General features: G+C 36.3%; 1 protein-coding gene across 2 annotated transcripts in view; it reads right to left on the minus strand.

The window, feature by feature from the left end:
* Positions 1 to 3704: 3704 nt before the first annotated feature.
* The window catches only part of LOC120628303 (clathrin heavy chain), a 30459-nt gene continuing 15327 nt past the window's right edge, over positions 3705 to 18836 (minus strand). For both annotated transcript variants that reach the window (XM_039896612.1, XM_039896611.1), the window contains exons 11-29: positions 17847 to 18018; positions 16849 to 17127; positions 16367 to 16585; positions 15567 to 15709; positions 14846 to 14980; positions 13991 to 14213; positions 13255 to 13429; positions 12815 to 12969; positions 12094 to 12318; positions 11470 to 11710; positions 10811 to 10968; positions 10080 to 10247; positions 9447 to 9596; positions 8698 to 8940; positions 7630 to 7744; positions 7276 to 7442; positions 6470 to 6556; positions 5542 to 5668; positions 3705 to 4896 (exon numbers count right to left, since the gene is read on the minus strand). In XM_039896612.1, coding sequence (XP_039752546.1) covers positions 4793 to 4896; positions 5542 to 5668; positions 6470 to 6556; positions 7276 to 7442; positions 7630 to 7744; positions 8698 to 8940; positions 9447 to 9596; positions 10080 to 10247; positions 10811 to 10968; positions 11470 to 11710; positions 12094 to 12318; positions 12815 to 12969; positions 13255 to 13429; positions 13991 to 14213; positions 14846 to 14980; positions 15567 to 15709; positions 16367 to 16585; positions 16849 to 17127; positions 17847 to 18018 — 3286 coding nt within the window. In that variant the 3' untranslated portion in view covers positions 3705 to 4792. The remainder of the gene's footprint in view (positions 4897 to 5541; positions 5669 to 6469; positions 6557 to 7275; positions 7443 to 7629; positions 7745 to 8697; positions 8941 to 9446; positions 9597 to 10079; positions 10248 to 10810; positions 10969 to 11469; positions 11711 to 12093; positions 12319 to 12814; positions 12970 to 13254; positions 13430 to 13990; positions 14214 to 14845; positions 14981 to 15566; positions 15710 to 16366; positions 16586 to 16848; positions 17128 to 17846; positions 18019 to 18836) is intronic.

Genomic DNA, 18836 nt, shown 5'->3' on the forward strand with positions numbered 1-18836 from the left:
CGATTGCTACATTCATACCATACCCTGTGCGTCCACCAGCGCTATTGTGGAGGATTTTTGAATGTTCATGTACACAGCAAAAGTGAAACTTTGGAAAAGTGGGAGAATGAGATTGATAAAGTTTTAGGATAAATAGGTATAAGGTTTATTATTTTTACCAAGCTTTGAAAGTGATTTAATATTTTAATCACAAACCACGGAAACCAAAATAGCAAACAAATGTGTAATGTATTCTAACTGATTCTCTTATATATATTTATGTATATATTGTTTCTTAATCGTAACGCATTTTCGTTTCATCGAGTTTCAAATAACCACCACCTACTAAAGAAGTTTCACTTTGAATACTATTATAAAACTTTATAGTTAAATGTTAGTAATCCAGATGAATAACTAATAGGGACTAATCTGTCGGAACCTCTTTTTGTTTGAAGATAGTATGTTTTAATTTTGCTTACACAAATATCAGATTTGTCTATATTAGCAATCGACTGCAATCTTACTCGGTGGTATGTGATGATGCGGTTTAAGCTAGTAGCTGGCTAACTTGTTATGGGTATAGGAGTTTTATTAAACGTATACCCCTAAATCAGTTTATACCTGATATCTAACCGGAACCTTCAATCACTCAGCAATACGTCTTCGTCAGTAGCGTGGTAACTAGCCAATCGGACAAGCACAAAATTCAGAAATTACAAATTTCCAAATTTCAACTGTGGGGGTGAACCCGTGGGAGCTCAATATTGGCTGGGGCAGTGTGAATGGGTCTGCAAGGCTCACTGTGGTGGTATCTATATACCATTAGAATACCTTCACTACCCTCTGATAGTTACTAATATTAGGGACACACATTTCATAAAGTACGGAGGTTACCTCTACGTAAGGAGAGTCATCTTATATGGGAGAAAAGTTGAAAAAGTGTCCAGTGTATGCGCTAAATAACAGTTCAAAAATCCTCCACAATGGCGCTGGTGTATGCACAGGGTATGGTATGAATGTAGCAATCGTAGATGAATTGAAGTATGCAGAGTTAAAAAATTTAATGTCATTATCGACTAAAGTAGTTAATTATTGAGAATTTCAACAACTTACGTTGTACAAAATATTGTGGTAAATATAACCTGACTTCCTTGTTTATTTTTCAAGCCTACTCTAACAATATTTATATTTGGCGCTTCTTTAAGAGTTACCCTGATGCAAATGTGGCGCCATCCTAATTTAATACATTTTGACGACACTTTCATATACACAGATGACTCTCCTTACCTCTACCCTCCATATCATTAAGCAACACTGAATGCTTCAGTACCGTCAGTGCCCGCTTAAAGTTAATTTGAACGGTCTGTGGGACCTCTTGTTACAGTTCTTCACCGCCAAAAAAAAGATATGTTATTATTTTTCTGCGGTGATAGCTAGCCTTACAAGATAAAGTAAAATTTTCTCGATAGAAATAAATGTTAAAGTTGCCTATCTATTGATAATAAATTATACTGTATTGTGGAAGGGCCGCGCCGCTCGTGCTTGCCACTCGCCATTATCTTTTCCAAAAAAAGAAGATTGTGGACATGACATTAGAGACTTCTGCACGACATAATTTGCTCCATCGTTATTTCAATAGTACAAACGGAATTCACTGTATTGTGTGTATTATACCTATAACCGTACAAATTGGAAGTACTATTAGACGATTGAAGAAATTATCTTTACGCACTTCAGCTCTAGCTGTGCAACTTTCCTAAGTATAAAAAAAAAATCCACAAATTAATTTATTAATATAATATAATCTTACCGTAATAAAATTCAGGGAAAATAGTATCATACACGAATAAATACAATACTAATAATGTATTAAATTATAATAATTAATCAATGAATTAATTTTCTGCTTCATTATATTAAGGCAAGCATTCATAGTTGTTACTCCATTTTTGTACATAGTAAATGTTTGAACAATTTAAGTTTATAACAATTGTGGATAGGTATTAAATTTATATAACTACATGTCAGGAGTTCAGTTTACTGTTCTTAACCATAGATTTAAGAGAGTATGTTAGTGTAGCAAAACATTACAATGTACATAATGGAGTAAATACTGCGACATTGACCTTGCTGTTGAAATGTAAACTTTTATGTTAGCGACAGGAATGATTTAAATGAATATTTCAACAATTACTTATTGATTATAATATTAAGTATTTGATTATACTCCGACCATAATAATACAGTGAAACGGTAGCTGTGGAGCTGACAATTATTATAACAGCATATTTGGAGATAACGTCAAAAAAAACTATAATAATCTCTATAAAAATTGTTGATAGGTAATAACAAAAGCCTTCAGAGGGCCGCTCATTTTCAACTATAAGTAATAATATTAAGTATTATCTAATGAAGGCATACCAAGGTGTGATAAATGACGCAACACAAGCAACACGCGTGACATATACAAACATACCACACGCTCGCAAACAAATTAATCCAAAATAATAACATCGTAGTGCTATATCCGCCTAAACTAAAACTAATCGTACCTACAATCTTATTACTGTTAGCTTTCCATTTATCAGGAGGTTTGCTTCCTTATTTAATTGAACCTCCCATATCAAGGTCTACTTCGAAAGCATTATATACATATAACAATACTCATTTTTAATCTTTTAGATATATTTTTGTAAACCGGAAATCTTGATCATTCTTCCACTCTATAAGAATGTAACCTGTCAGATGTTGTTACCCCTGGATAGAGTCCATTCGTCGTAGAGTCCAGACTGGCAATTTGAATTTGATTAATTATTAAAAAAAATACAAACATAACAGTTGAAAAAGTATCCCAAGCAATATACCTGACTGATGTCTACAATTATTTCAGTAATCCAGAGGTAAAATCGTCTCACTTAATGCCAAATTAATTAATTATTGCACTATTGTCAGAAACTCTATAAAGCATTAGCACTGGTCTCATGAATTCAATATAAAACATCTCAACAAATTTTAATTTAATATTTCAATAAAGTATTTACTATTGAACAATATCAGAATTTAAATTTCCACTTATACAATATTTTGCTCATACTTTAGATTTTTATGTGTTTTAATTCAAATAGCTACTATGTTATCGGACTTGAATGTCTCGAGAAACAATCACTAAGTATATACACGTGTTATCTATACACCTAGTGGCATATCTAAGCTCTGATGAATAGAACATTTGGATACAGCTCAAGTAACTGTAGCGAGTAACAATAAACTTGCTAATTTTTAATACATTATACACAGTTTTATTAAATTGAATAAATAACATGATTCATATTTTCAAGTTTTCCAAGACCAAAGAAACTTAGCTGTATATTGTCAATTTTATTACATGTCCTACATTTTATTTTTGCCTCCATTTTCATACAACATTTGCACTGCATTAAAAACGGGTAAAGATATGACCCCAAGTGCATACTAACTATTAAGTAAGAGTGACTTTGAATAATTAACATAAGGCATAAACTTTAATAGAACGTTTTGTAACGTTCGAAAAATAAATAATGGAGCATGAACATGACATCTTATGAAAAAAGCTTTTTGTTATAGAGATTCAATCTACTTGCTAATAGGGGAAACACTATTTATAATTGAAGTACATATTCTATGTAGATTTAAAAGTTTTGATTAGCAGCCTTTTTTTTGACAATTAAGGCGATTGAATCCCTACAAATATCAACATTAGATAACTATTTATTGAACTCTCTACATTAAATGTTTGTAAATTTGAGAGCTATGAAATATTTAAATATGTTTGTACAGGCCGACATTACCATTCAGCTGCATTGTTGGACCCACCTACTACCATCAAAACTATATTTTAAATCTCTCACCATTTTCGATTAAGTCGCCATTTTTATGGAACTAAACATCTGAATTAGGCCATGCTACTTAATAAAAAAAATCTATTATATTTTGAAGTTTATATTTAATAGCATTCTTTATCGAAAATGCAATAGAGTTTATTACGTGGTACACCATAAATACACGACAACATGGTTATTTTGACGTCAGATCTTACATGCAATTTGATATCGATCTATTGACTTGTTGCATCCGTTTTTTGTGGATATTAACAATAGAGATCGATAAAATTAGTTTAGTGAGTACGTTTTATGCAAGAATTTTCTTGTCGCATACTTAAAGACTTCAACCTGACTGTGCGACTGATTTAGCGAACAGATAGATCTAAATATTTAAAAAAGTTTTAGCACCCAAATGGTGCCAGAAAGAACTTCTGTTGTAACCCACCAGGCTCAGTTGAGGTGATGGTTTATCATTGGTGCAGTTAAATTAAGTGTCCAGGCACTTAGCCAAGGCTTAGATAGTATAATTTTACTGTCAGACGCTTTTTTTCTAACCGCTAATACTGTTTGCACTAAAGCGTGGACAAAATGTACAACTGATTAGATTTCCGTACTTCTTGTCTTCGCTCGGCTAGTCTACACTTTAATATAACGCACTCTTAAACCATGATGCGAGGTATTTAGAATGGTTTTTACATAGTAACCAGAAAAGTCTCGCACGACGTATGCAGGCTACTTGGTCGCATGTGTTAATCGCTGATCCGCATACTTGCGGTAATGTTTTAGATATAATCAATCCTTGTTAGTGCAACTTCACTGTTTATAAGCATTTCCATGGCGTTTCGGTGGGTCGTAGGGTGTATTGTAGGGTGTCGGGTGTACAGTCCGTTGGTGTGGTATGCTCAGAAGTTGTTGTATGTGGCCATGGCCCGCCAGTGCGGGGCGGCGGGTCCCTACATGCCGTAGCCGTGGTAGGGCGCGGGTGACGGAGCCTGGGCTGCGTAGGCGTAGGGCGATGACGCTTGTGCTGCCACGCCGGGGTACGGCATCGAGGGGCCTGTTACAGGAAATGGTGGTACTTGAGTCATATTTATTCCATATTAATTTTATAAAGAGATTTGACGGCCGAATGGCGCAGTGGGCAGCGACCCTGCTCTCCTTGGCCGTGGGTTCGATTCCCACAACTGGATAATGTTTGTGTGATGAACACGATTGTTTTTCAGTGGCTGAGTATATCTGTATATTATAAGTATTTATGTATATTATATTCATAAAAATGTTCAACAGCTATCTTAGTACCCATAACACAAGCTACGCTTCCTTTGGGGCGAGGTGGCGATCTGTGCATTGTCGTAGTATATATATATATATATATATATATATACTACGACAATACACAGAGAGAGAGAACCGATAGATGTTGGTCGCAGCGTTGGTCCGCCCCCAACAAGGCGAAAAGATGACATCAACGACTTGTTGGGAGTCCTAGTCCTAAGCGGCACAAGACTGTCGTATTTTTAATTCCCTATAAAAGATTTCTCTCCAGCAGTGGAAGTCCATGATGATGATGATAATTATAGAGTAGAACGATTTGTTAGTTTGTTTATTTGTAAAAAAGCTAGTAAGTGATACGGTTGATTTGTGGTGTAATAAATATAATGACGTAAATACCAATAACGCCAGACTATGGTTTAGTTCTTACCAGCGGTGAGCATAAGCTGCGGCTCCATGATCATCGCGGGCTTGGCTTCCTGCTCGGCACTTTCGGTGCTGCGTTTTGCATCAGCTTCTTCTAATTTCTCCACTTTTGTTGTGAGCTCGCGTACCGTCTGTAAAATTCGTGTATTAAAATAATTGCTTCTCGCGGCTTCATGTTCTTATGCAAATGCTTACGGTTTTTTGCAGGTGGATCTAATGGTTAGTGGACAACTAGATCAACACTTAGCAGGGCATGGACGGAAAACGCCCTATAAAGCCTTATGTGTGTGTGGCACATACCCAGTGGCGTGCATAGAGGGTATGCACAGGGTATGCAGATGATATAAAATGAAGAATATCTCCAGTACGAGTTATAACAAACTTAAGGACAGGCATTGTAAGAGTTATAAAAAAGCCTACCCTCAAGTTTTTATAATTCATACTGGAGATTTTCTTCATTTTATATCATCTGCGTACCCTGTGCATACCCTTTATGCACGCCACTGCACATACCACGGCAAACAAACTTTGCCTTTGTAACTAAAATCTTAGTTTTTATATTAATTCTTATGTTGTTTTTTTTTAATGTTTCAAAGAAAATGATAATTATTTACTTTTAAGCTAAAATGTAATATTTTAAGTAATCTTAGTTTTAAGCTTAAATGTTATATTTTTAAGGCCTTGAATCCATGGCCGTAAAATAAATTTAAAAAAAATCTTTGCCTTAAAAACTAAAAACGTTTGCATTAATAAATTATTTAATTAATTTTAAAACTGCGATACTGCACTAGAAATGTGAAAGTGTGTATTTTTATTCGTTACGACTACGTACCGTACGTAACGTACGTTGTGTTATGGGTACGGCGTGTGTAAAAAAGGCCTTGTGGTATCAACTGACATCAGTGTGATAGACATGTATTTTAAAGTCTTACCTGAATAAGGAACGGCATAGCGAAGTCCATTATATTGTGCCTCCACGCTAATTCGATTACTACGTCAGGTTTCAGCAAATCGTAACACTAGAAAAAAATCGGAATGATTAACACAATGTCTTCTTGCAATTAAATTTTAAAATGTAATTATCCAAAGCAAAAGGAAAATATGAATAACTAATATACTTCAATTCAATAATAATTAATTTAATTCTGTTTATACTAATATTATAAAGCTGAAGAGTTTGTTAGGTTGAACGCGATAATCTCAGGAACTCGAGGTTCGTATGGGAAAAATCGTTTTGTGTTGGATAGTTCATTTACTTATTACTACTACTAATAAGGAAGGAAATACTATGTTACATCGCGCTACGACCAGCAGAGCCGAAGCATCAATGAAAAATGTTACAAAGAGCTTCCGGTGGATGCGATGCATAAACTGTTTAAGTTTCGTTTCGTACGATGTATGACGGTTGTTACTTTTTAAAATGTTTAAATAAATATGTCTATCCTTGAAGGTTGACCTATACGCTAACAAGTCGCAGGCGACCACTAGTAACTTATAATTGATAATTTAAAAGCACGCCTGCCCTTAAACAGAGGCGGTGGCGGCTGTGGCTGCGGAAGGCAGGTCAATGGCCAATATTTTTTTTACCATCAACATCTAACCCTCTCTATGTAGATATTGCAGGCCGATTTTGTTTGTTGCGTGAACATGGAAATAAGCGAGTCCAATAATTTATAATTTTTTAATATATACTTCAAAATAGAAACCTATGTTTTGTTCAGTTCATAATCTATCATACCTGGTAAAGGCAGGCGGAGAAACATTCAAAGTTATTTCTCTCGAGGAACCAATCAAGGAGCTCTTCGGCCACTTCCGGTTGCCGGGACTCCGACGCGTACTCCATCGCGTCCGCGTAGAGTGCGTCCTTCTTGCACAGTTCCACACTTTGTTTCCATCGGTTGTTACCTGAAACGACACTGGCCACTATAATAGGAGCTTACGACCAGCCCCCCTTTTATAAAATTGAATATATACATACAGAATACTTAATTTCTTGTAAATCAATAATATGGATCAAGATATTAACATTTAAACAAAACAATATCGATCAAATAGTAAGTAGCGAATCTACCAGTCATGTTGATAGACGTACCTTTGTATAAGTAGGCGGCGATTCTTCTAAATTCAGTCAGTTCGTGTTTCTCTAATTGTTGCGCCAGCGCAATTGTGTCGAAGTTGTCGAATGCGTCTATCGACGTTCGTAGACCCTGGGAAGTTAAATGATTGTCAAGAACTGTCCAAAGTTTATCAGCTTTTAGGATTATTTATAGATTGGTAACACAATCAAACTTTGTTGCTAACAATACTGAAGAAGTCAAAACACCAAAGCATTCAGGGACATATAAAAATGGTCATAAAAAAAAAAATACTTAAACCCATTCCCCATATTACTAAGAGAAACCTTTTTTTTTCAACATTGTCGAAATCTAATGTTAACGTGCGATTTTTGTATAAAATAATAAACAACTTGTTTATCGTATCTCCTAAAAACTACTAAATTTAAATCACCAAGAAATGAGACGTTACTTAATTCAGGCTGGTACAGAGAATAAAGAAGCAGTGACAGACTAGTGGTTAGAACTTTGGCTTAACTTTCGGGAGCGAGTTTGAACCTCTAACATTTCCAAGTTATGTGCTTACTAAGCAATTAAAATATTACACAGGCGGAGGAAAACATCAGGAGCAGTGGAGTGCATAGAAGGTATGCACAGGGTATGCAGATCATATAAAATAAAGAGAATCTGTCATATGAGTTATAAAAAACTTAAGGATAGGCATTGTAAGAGTTATAAAAAGCCCACCCTCAAGTACAGGCAACAGGCACTGGTCTTCATTTTATATCATCTGCATACCCTCTCTATGCACACCACTGATCAGAAGCAAACCTGCTTGCATAGGAGTTCCCTAATGTCGATGTGAAAGGTGTGCGATGTCTAACAATCTGCAATTGACCAGCTTGGTGAACTACGGCCTAAGCCCTTCTCATTCTGAGATCGCTACCAAGGGAAAAGGCCGTATTTCTGCATCTTACTTTTAAGTTTATTCTTTTCCTGTGCCATATGCACTTTTCTTTTTGTGGTGTGCAAATAAAGTGTATAAATAACATTGATCCGTGACCTGTGATGGGCCAGTAACAGGATGATGATGATTATTGACTTACCTGATAGTCCTCTTCATCTATAAGCAGTGAGTTAAGGGCTTCGTTCACAGCCTTGTTGTTGAGACTCTGCACGGACCGCAGGTAGGCCTTCACAAGTTGCAGGTGGCCTGCTTTGGTGAAGAACGCGACCGCTCTGGTGTGGTCCATCCGAGGCGCCAGTACGAGCAAGAGGTCGTTAAGTAGGAGAGGCTTGAAGTCCAGATAGAATTGGATGGCTTTGTAATAAAGCTCCATGTTAGCGACCTGTAAAAGTTAAAAATTTTGATATAATGTTTGTAAGAAGTTTTAGTCAGCTAAGTCAGCTGGATAAGTCACGGATGTGTTCAAAGCGTTCCCGTGATCCAGCCACCACGCGACTAGTTTGAACAATCCCCTACTGGGTTTAGTCGACGTAACCACTGCACATGCCCAGGTGCGGTGGTATCCATGAAGGTACCCAAAATAAAAAAAAGTCAGCAAACAAAAAATCACATTGTGGAAGTTCGTTTCTCAACTAGATCCAGTTTAATTTAAAGAAACTTGGATGGGTCAGTTAACGATCTGGGTTGAAGAAAACTTTTTCAGTCAGCTATCCAAACTTCTAATCCTTATTTAAACATATGAGCTAGCAGACATTTCACAGCGAATATTATAAACTTTTAGAGATGTTATCATTTAGATTTAGAATCGCGAAACAATCACAAAGTAAATACCCGCGTATACCATAGGAGAAATGCATTTCTACGATATAGTATATAGAGAATCATTACCTTGGTAATAATGTCTTTAAAGTGTCCCTCTCGCCAGGCCTCGGTTGGGTGTTGCATCATGGTGAGTGCCGCGTTATCATACTCTTCATATTTGTCGTACAGGAACACGAGCTCCGACCATAGGTGCGCGTGTTCCGCTGCACGCAGTACCTGAAAGAAATGTTGTTTAGTTTATTGAAGGAAAAAATTGTTGAAAGTAAAAAACTTTTAATTTAAGGTAGCTTAGATTTTGCTAATATTATTTAAAATATTTTTAATTAAAAAAAAATACTACTACTAGACATCTACAAGTAATTTAGCCGAATTATCAATAGTTCTCCTTGAAATCAATTACACTTCAATGGTATTAGACAGTAAACTACTATACGATCGATAGTATAGGTACTATACATTTGTGACGGGCTATGGATAAACTATTGATAGAAGTAGAGTGGACAAAGTGGGCAAGAATATGTTAAAAGCGAGCCCCAGTGAGACAACGCTTAGTTTTGAGGAAGAAGACTAACAACGTTTAATCTAAATCTTCAATCAATCGGCTATCTACGATTACAAACGAAACACGAAAGTCTAGATTACTGCGTTTATTCGAGAAATTTAACATTGTAGTTAAAAAAGCAACAACACTATACGAACCTTTGGTATGTTAACACGCGACCAGAACAGTTCCAAGTGTTCGCGCATCTTGGCGGGCTTGTATTTCGAATATAGGATGGCTAGCTCCGTGAACATGCCCATGTGGGCTCTCTCCAGACCTAAGGCGGCTTCAAGCAGGCTGATGAGTTCATCAAAGTGACCTCGGTCCTGTAATAACATAAAAAAAATTATATTGTAATATTTTCCGTTATTCTTATTTTTGAGGGCTAATGTTAAACTGTATGTCGGCCCTATTGTACCCTTATATATAATCATCCAATAGTAATTAATATTATAAATGGGAAAGTGTTTGTCCTTCCTTCACGCCTCAACTAAGCAACTTAAAAACTTGATTAGAGTAGATTATAAGAGTTAGTTAAAGGATGGCATACATATGCTCCTTTTTATGTCAGAAAAACAAACGGTTCCTACGAGGTTTGTAAAAAAATATCCCATCAAATATAACTTTCTTTTTAATATAGATTTAGTTTAACGGACGGACAGTAACATAGGCTTCTTTTTATTCCAGGAAAACAAACGTTTTTCAGTTTTTACGTTAGCCCTTGAGAGCAATCTCATGTGGTGGTGAGTGATGATGCAGCCGAAGATGGTAACTGGGTAACCTGTTACGGTAAGGCAGTTATATAAAACCCATATCCCTAAACGGTTTCTACGCAACATCGTACCGGAACGCTAAACCATCGGGACGGCACGTAGTAGACGGCACTCACCTGGTAGTAGTTGATGAGATCCTCAAGTTCGTCAGCGTGCACCACGATGTGCAGTCCGCACATCTGCGCCAGACGGAACTCGCCCGCGTCTACGCACGCAAAGCAAACTTCTTTCCACGTGCGGGTCGAGTTTGCTTTGCGGGCACTGTCCACCGCACCTGCCAAACAAAACGATACCTTATTTAAATGTAAATTAGTCAAAAAATGGTGCAAGGAGTTAAATAAGAAATAAATAGATTGATAGAAGGTAAACTTGATTTCAATGCTAACGCTAGGATGTCACGTAACGCTACTAACAAATCCTATCAGATCCCGATGATCTGCTCCAATAACATAGCTCAGAAGATCAAGAAAACAAAAATCTTCTGACATATCCTGTCCGATCAAGTCAACTTGGTTGTAGGTACTTTGTTAACTTTAGAGATCCGATTTGTGTGTTATAATAAGCGAACAATGAACATTAAGCTTAATTTGCTATAATATGTACATGTCATATGTTGCTATTTATAATTGCTTCAATCCTTATACATTGCATCGTACATATTTCCGCAGATAATAACAAAATAGGCCTACAAAGCAATGTCTATCCAATACCATTGGTAAAGTAAATTGATACATGAAGGCAGAAAAACCAGTAATCTAAAGAAGAAGAAGCTAACCTTGGAATTCCTTCAGATGCACCAATGTGATAGCCAGGCGAGCGAAGTTGCTAACATTGTTGTATAACAACTTTGCCGCATTGAACATTTTATCTTCGAAGCAGCGGTCTCCGATCTTCTGAATGTCTGCGTGGTTAGGTCCCGATATGAATTCCTCCAGATCAGCCAACCGCCCAGTACGAGCGTATGCGTAGATAAGTTCGGATTCGATGTATGATTCGCGAGCTTTCTTACGTGCCATCTGGAAACGGAACATGAAAAATTATTGCTTAGTTTTGAAACCAAAGTTAATTTACAAGCAGACCTTTGATATTCTGTTTATTGGCAAGGATAAAAAAAAGACAATTCGAATATACTTTTTAAGTGATTACAAGAGGTGATGAAACAAGGAGTTGACTTTGTTTTGTTTAACATATAATAATGAAATTCTTTAAAAAGACCTTAAAAATTTACATATCAATAAGGCCAATTATGCCAATTGACAGAAAAACGATGCCCTATTTGGTCCTGCTTTCTATGAAAAGTGTTTGCCGTTTCATATATTCAAACAAGTATATTAAATGAAATCAGGTTCAAAAGAATAACTTATGAAACAACCTTGCTAAATAATTTTATAGTACTAACCTGCAAATATCGCACGAGATCATCCCAAGATTGTTGTTTGGAAGCTGTAGCGACCACATCAAGGTAAGCGGATGGGTCATCGGCCTTGATGTATGAATCTATGGCTTCCTTCACCAGGCCTTGTTGAAGCTGCGCTTTGGCGAGTTGCGACCATACGCCGGGCTCGTTGCATCGTTCGGCGAATTCGTAAGCGCGTTTCAGGTCATTCACTTGGTCAATTAGAACCTGAAGTAGGAATTACTGTATAAATAGTCGTTCGAAAAACATTTTTCACCTTTCTACTCACAAATAAATCAGCGCCATCTTTTAGAATATTCACGAACTACCATCGTTAAAAAGGGTGATCGCTTGTAAGACAGATCGTGATGAGCTCTTTACCGAGAATAGTGTTCAATGAACAAAAAGAAAGTAAGGAAATGATCCTTCATTAAAAAAAATTGCATCAATTTATAATAACAATTTTTTTTTCTTGATCAGACGAGAATAAAGTTGTACGACTCTTCCCACAGGTGTCGTACGAGGCGACTAAGCGAATATGACGGAGAACGGGCATCAATGTCATCTACTGCGATCCCCAACCAGTTTGGCCAGCATGGTCATTATGGGCAAACCCTCCCGTTGGAAGAGGCTTATAGCCCAGCAGTGTACTATTATAGGCTATTACTTATTATTATTAAGTTTAAATTTTGTATACGTCAAATCAAAAATTGTGTCTACATACTTGTATAGCAGAGGTGTTGACGTCGAACTTCTTAAAGATAGCAAAGGCCTCCTCGTAGAGTTCGTTGTTGATTGCGATATTCGCGATATCCGGTGCATCATAGTTATCCAATCGGTTAATATATTCCATAACGCGAGTGCGGTCCGCCTTTATAGCTGAAAGTAAGATATTATATTAATTATATTTTATAGTTGAATAAATGCTAATCGCGTTCTTAGTCTTAGTTAGGGTGTGAAAGAAAGACCAACAAACCCACTTTTGCATTTATTAGAGCTCAGATATAGCTAGTTTCAATTTGAATTGATCATTAAATAATCCAGACCTTCGAAATCATAGATTCGGTTCAGAAGAGCCATTAAACAGGAAAAGATATATATGAACTGAATTTTTCAGATTTATTTTCAACATTTGTTTACAAAACTATTGTTTACTTTACACACCTGTCAAAATGAGCAAGTTTTGCAGATTCCTGTGATCAGAGAACACTGAATTGTCTAGCACAATCTTCTCTAGCAACTCTATCAGTTCATTGGGCAGGTCGGCGGTCATGAAGGCTTTCACTGTCACAGAAATGTCCTCAGGGTCTTGAGTTTCGGAGAGTGCTGTTTGCACTACCTGTGAAAGAAATTAATCATTAATTAGTGCGCGTTTATGTTTGTTTATGCTTATTTATGTTAATGCTCGGAAATATCTCTACGTGATCAAATAAGAAAGAGGAGATCCATATAAGACCTAATCTACAGCTCAACTCGTCGCCAAGCTGAAATGGCACATAGCTCAACCGTGGAGTGACCCAAGCACTGGTAAACGCCGCATTGGTAGAGCCGCACAGAGATAGACAGATCGCAGAAACAAATCGCAGGAGGCCGCTGGATCCAAGCGGAACAAGACTGGTATTTGGAACCTGAGCAGAATCATGCCCAGAGTTGGATGTCCACATGGCCATTAGTTGAAATAATGATGAGCGCTAGTTTTATTTTTGTAACATTTTCCACATATTATATGGGTGGCATTAAAAAGTGCAGTCTATCACTTCTTTTTTTTACTACTTACATTACTCACTGGGAATCAATGATGTATACTTTTAATAGCATGTAGTGAAATATCTAGTAAACATTTACTTAAGACAATTCCTCACATATTCTAAAACATAACCTATTTTTTCAAGTTCCTTACCTGGTCGATGAGCTGTCGCTTGAAAGGGTTGGATTCAGCTAAGACCTCGAGCCACAGGTCCTGGTCGCGACGACGCACAAGGTAGCGCGCTTGCGTCTTGAACAGCGAATTGTCATTGCAAACAGCGATCAGTTCACGATCGCATTGCCCTCGTTCGTACGCAACGCATGCGAGATGAGGATCGCGTTTCTCGCAGTAACGACCGACGACTCTCGAGTCGTACCTGTGAAGAACGATTTAATGTACCAATATTTGGTTCAGCCTCGTCCTATTAATTTCCCACTAACACAAAGGCCTTCTTTCTCAAAGAAGATAAGAATGAAGAGCATAAACCCAACACGCAACTTCAATGAGAGATGGCGGACTTCAACGATTATTATCACATGTTAGTGATATTAACCGGGACTAATGGCTTTAAGTGTGCTCTCAGAGACACTTGGTTAAACACTTCTTACGTATTGGATAGAAGCAGGTGTTACTTTGCGGAAATCCATGATATATTATGATAATTAATCTTAATTTGCTATACTCCGCGAAAAGCAGGAGAATCTGTATGGTGTCATTTATAATTTCATCAGTCCTTATACTCCACACCAAACCGATCTTCGGCAATGTACCGTCCATGCACGCTTCGCTCCGAAACCGGAGTATCCTCAGGAGATGTTGACTTTACAATGAATAATTGTTAAGTGATTAATTTAATTAGTAATGAACAAAAAACTTCTTACGTGCCAACCGGACTGGTACTAAGTGCTCATGAACGGACGGATAATATTTTTAAGAGAAAAAAATAAAAAGTGTTAAACCTTTTAGGGTTATTTTTTTCAAATAAAGTTAACATTGCATAAATCATACCATTGGTTTTCTTTAAGGAACCGCTCAGGATTATTGTTGGAATCAATATAGATCTTGGCGAGAGCATTGTGCGTAGCTGGTTCATTGCAACCTTCATGAACACGGGTTTCCAACCATGGAAGAAGCAACTTCAACCTAAAACAGAAAATTGTAAATTTTTCAATCAAACTCAAATGTCCCTCTGATACGTTAATGACTTATTCCAGTCACCAGCTGTTCTTAAAACCTGTTTCGGTATATCAGACATTTATTTAGTTTTAGTTTTCGATTTCTTTCAATCTTATTTGGCTTATTTTGAGGCAAAAGATAAAAATATTTTACGATGGTTTAGAAAATTAATGCATAGATCTCACAAATGTATTTAGCTAAAGGCCGATAATATTGTAATGAAAAATAAATTTGTTGTTTCAATTTATTTAAAACCTTTTCATTCCACGTACTTTTGGACCTCCCCTCGTATATGGGAACCGCTCTTAAGACGACTTGTTGCACGTGTACAATGATTGACTTAGCGCGATATGAATACGACCCAGTAAACATACAAGGAGGACAAGGAGCAATACATACTGTTAATTTATTGATAAAAAATCATAGTTGCCAGTTGATTATATATTATTATTATAAAATAATATAGTGGCAGTTACACTTTTAAGGCTTATACATTTTGGTATAACATACGTAAATAAGGTAACATACAATAAATAAAGTATAATAATTTCACCTGTTTCTCTTTTCAACTTCAGCAACTAACTCATCAGTAGAGAACTGTCCGCGCACCACAAGTATCAAGTTCTTGATGATATCTTCAGCGCAATCAACGTCAAGTAATCCGCCCACGACCACGGGTAAACGAGATGGATTCACCTAAAAATTAAAAATATATACTACGACAATACACACATCGCCATCTAGTCCCAAAGTAAGCGTAGATTGTGTTATGGTCACTAAGATAACATATGAATAATTCAATGAATAATATACCTACACATATACTTTATATATAGATAAACACCCAGACACTGAATAACATTCCTGTTCATCATCACACAAACATTGTCCAGTTGTGGGAATCGAACCCACGGACTCAGAAAGCAGGGTCGCTACCCACTGCGCCAAACTGCAGTTTAATTTTAAATTATTTAAACTGTAGACCTATATATCTAAAATACAGCCTTATCATTTGCTGAATGCTGTCTGGAAGGAAAATATTATTTTAGATAGTATTTTTTCGTAAATGTACTCGTTTTTTTACTTATTGGCCAACCTATAAAAGTTCAAGTATTACTGTATACATTAAATAGGTATTATCGCACAGTGCCTCTTAAGTACTTTTGTAATATTTATGGTATGGTATGTACAGATTCCTAACACTGCATCAAATATAAATATATTATTATCGCTGCATTAAGGAATTTCTCGTTGAGACAACCTGATATCCAGATATTAGTATCAAGATCATAATATGACACTGTTGCTTTAGAAATGTCTAATATTCTCCATAATATATTATTTTTAAATTACCTTTTGCACGTATATCTCGATGTATTTCTGCAGGCTGTTTCTATACAGATACAGCACAAGGTCGTGTACAAAGTCGAATCGGTCGCAAACGATGATAAGTGGCAGCTGGTCGGGTAACTTAGCTTCTTTCAGGAAATTCTTTACGCGCTCAGCGTTATAGCAGTTGGACTCGCGACATATGCGTTCCACTTCTTTGATCTGACCAGTCTTGCAGGCGGCCTATAAAATCAATAAGTTTTTTACTAACTTTCAAGCTCAGACGACACTGTTATAACATTTTTGCATAAGCTAAAAAAACTTTTTTTGTTACACCCCTTTTCTGTTGCTCGCTTCGCCCGTCTTAAATATTAAATTAATTTTATTATCTTAACTTCCCCATTTTAATCAATAAAAACTAAATAAATTACAATTATTAATAAAATTAGCAATTTAAAAAATAAAAGTCATGTTTAACCCTTTGGATAAAGTAATTCATACTTTACCTGAATGTACTTGAAGTGAACTTCAGAGTCCTGGCTGAAGTTAACAATAGACCCGAGGAAATAGAAAAGGCCTTCATAAGTCTTAAAACTCTCAAACAACTCGATCAGTGACTTAGTGGTGAGTTGTTCGTGGTATTTGGTGGCAATCTGTACGCAGATCTGCAAATTCTGGCGAATGTTGGCTTGGAGCATAGCCTTGAGGCACTCAAGGGAATCTTCCACTGAAAGGGTGCCAAAGTAGCTGACAAGCCAGTCTGCTGATAACAAGTGGGTGTGAACCTAAGAAAATACAGAATATGTTAATTAGCTAAAATACTAAATCTCTCTATAAAGTCTGGACATGTTAACCTTTATCGTAGTATAAGTGGTGATCGTGGGTAAGTCTTCGGACTCCCTTTTGGGGCGTGTTTTTAAATTACGTAGATATCAGTTGCTTTCAAAGTGAACAAAAACATCGTTTGGAAACCTGTATATTAGGCTTATGCAGGTTTTGGCTATAGTGTTCTCAAAGGAGTGTGAAGCCTACCGATCCGTACTTGGCCAGCGTGGTGGGCCTTCTCATTCTGAGCAGAGTATGAACTAATTATCCCATTAAACGTGCCTATTTGAATACATAAATAATTAACTTTTTGATGCGCCTATTTAAATACAGAAACAATTTATTTTTTATGCGCCTATTTGAATACAGAAATAATTGACTTTGACTTTGACCCGTGCCCTGTAGAGGTCTTGTGATATGGGTTGATTATGGAGATCATGATCATAGCATCAATGCGACTTTAAGAAATCAAATCATGTAGTTAATATAGACACTTTATATAGACATCCTGCATAAACAGCGTGCACACCTTTCCCACCATTCTAATAAATACGCATTTATGTGCGTTATGTATGATCAGTAACAAAAGTTAAAACTTAATTGGACAGGTCCAAAATATTGCAATCCTTTAAGCCTGCCAATTTTGTTATTACTCTCAAGCGTAATTAAATAAACTCACCACAGCGCGTTTGATGTCGTAAAGATCCGTGTAGTGTTCGAGCGCCCGCTGTAAGAGGCCTGCCTTCTCGCAGAGCTGTGCAACGTGCGCGCGGTCGTAGTGTGTGAACATGCCGTTGCCGAGGATCGCGTCCGCCACTTGCGGGGCCGACATCAGGTTCATTTCCAACAACCTGTAATACATATTATTTGATAAGACTTATTTATTATTTATTTTTTTACTTAGCTCCGACTCTGCATGGCACAGGCTTCCCCCTCATTGATTGAAAAATTGATTGCTCGGCCAGAAAAGAGAAATTGATGAAGGTGACAATATTAAATAAAGTTATTAAAGATATTAAAAACAAATAATTAAAACAAATAAGTATGTGTAAATAAGAAAGTAGATAATAGTAAGATATATATTTTTTCAACATAAATAAAATATATAAAAGTTTACTGTACGAATTTCCACTGTTCAGTGTATATTATGTATAAAACTACTTCATTAATTTTTAATGTAAAGTATTTTTATTCTTCTATTTTTAAAGGATTTTCGCATGCCATCGCGGATGCAAATTTGGATATCTTCGTTTAACTTTTAAAAATAGCAATCCAATCACATTTGGCAAGGTATATAAATAAGTGCACCACGCAGTACCAAAAAAATCATCGATAACATTAGTCACGGAAATATACTCCTTCCTTACTAAGATCACTTAATCAGATTTAAAAAAAAGATTAATAGTTCAACTTTATAAATTGGCGAGATTCAGTTGGACGGAAACGATTACTAATGTAGAAGTGCTAAGAAATGTCAATAGAAAATGATTTATTTTAAATTGAACCACCATGATCGAAAGTCATCTGAAGAGATAAATTCCCATACAAATTGATTAAGCTTAATATTACAAAGTTTGACCCTCGGGTTTTTCTTAATTTTTTTATTAATTGAAACACCATGGTAAAGGTATTTTCGACCACTGTAATTCATTTAATACATATATATAAA

The sequence above is a fragment of the Pararge aegeria genome, chromosome 12 (assembly GCF_905163445.1).
Source record: "Pararge aegeria chromosome 12, ilParAegt1.1, whole genome shotgun sequence".
In the NCBI taxonomy this organism is placed as follows: Eukaryota; Metazoa; Arthropoda; class Insecta; order Lepidoptera; family Nymphalidae; genus Pararge; species Pararge aegeria.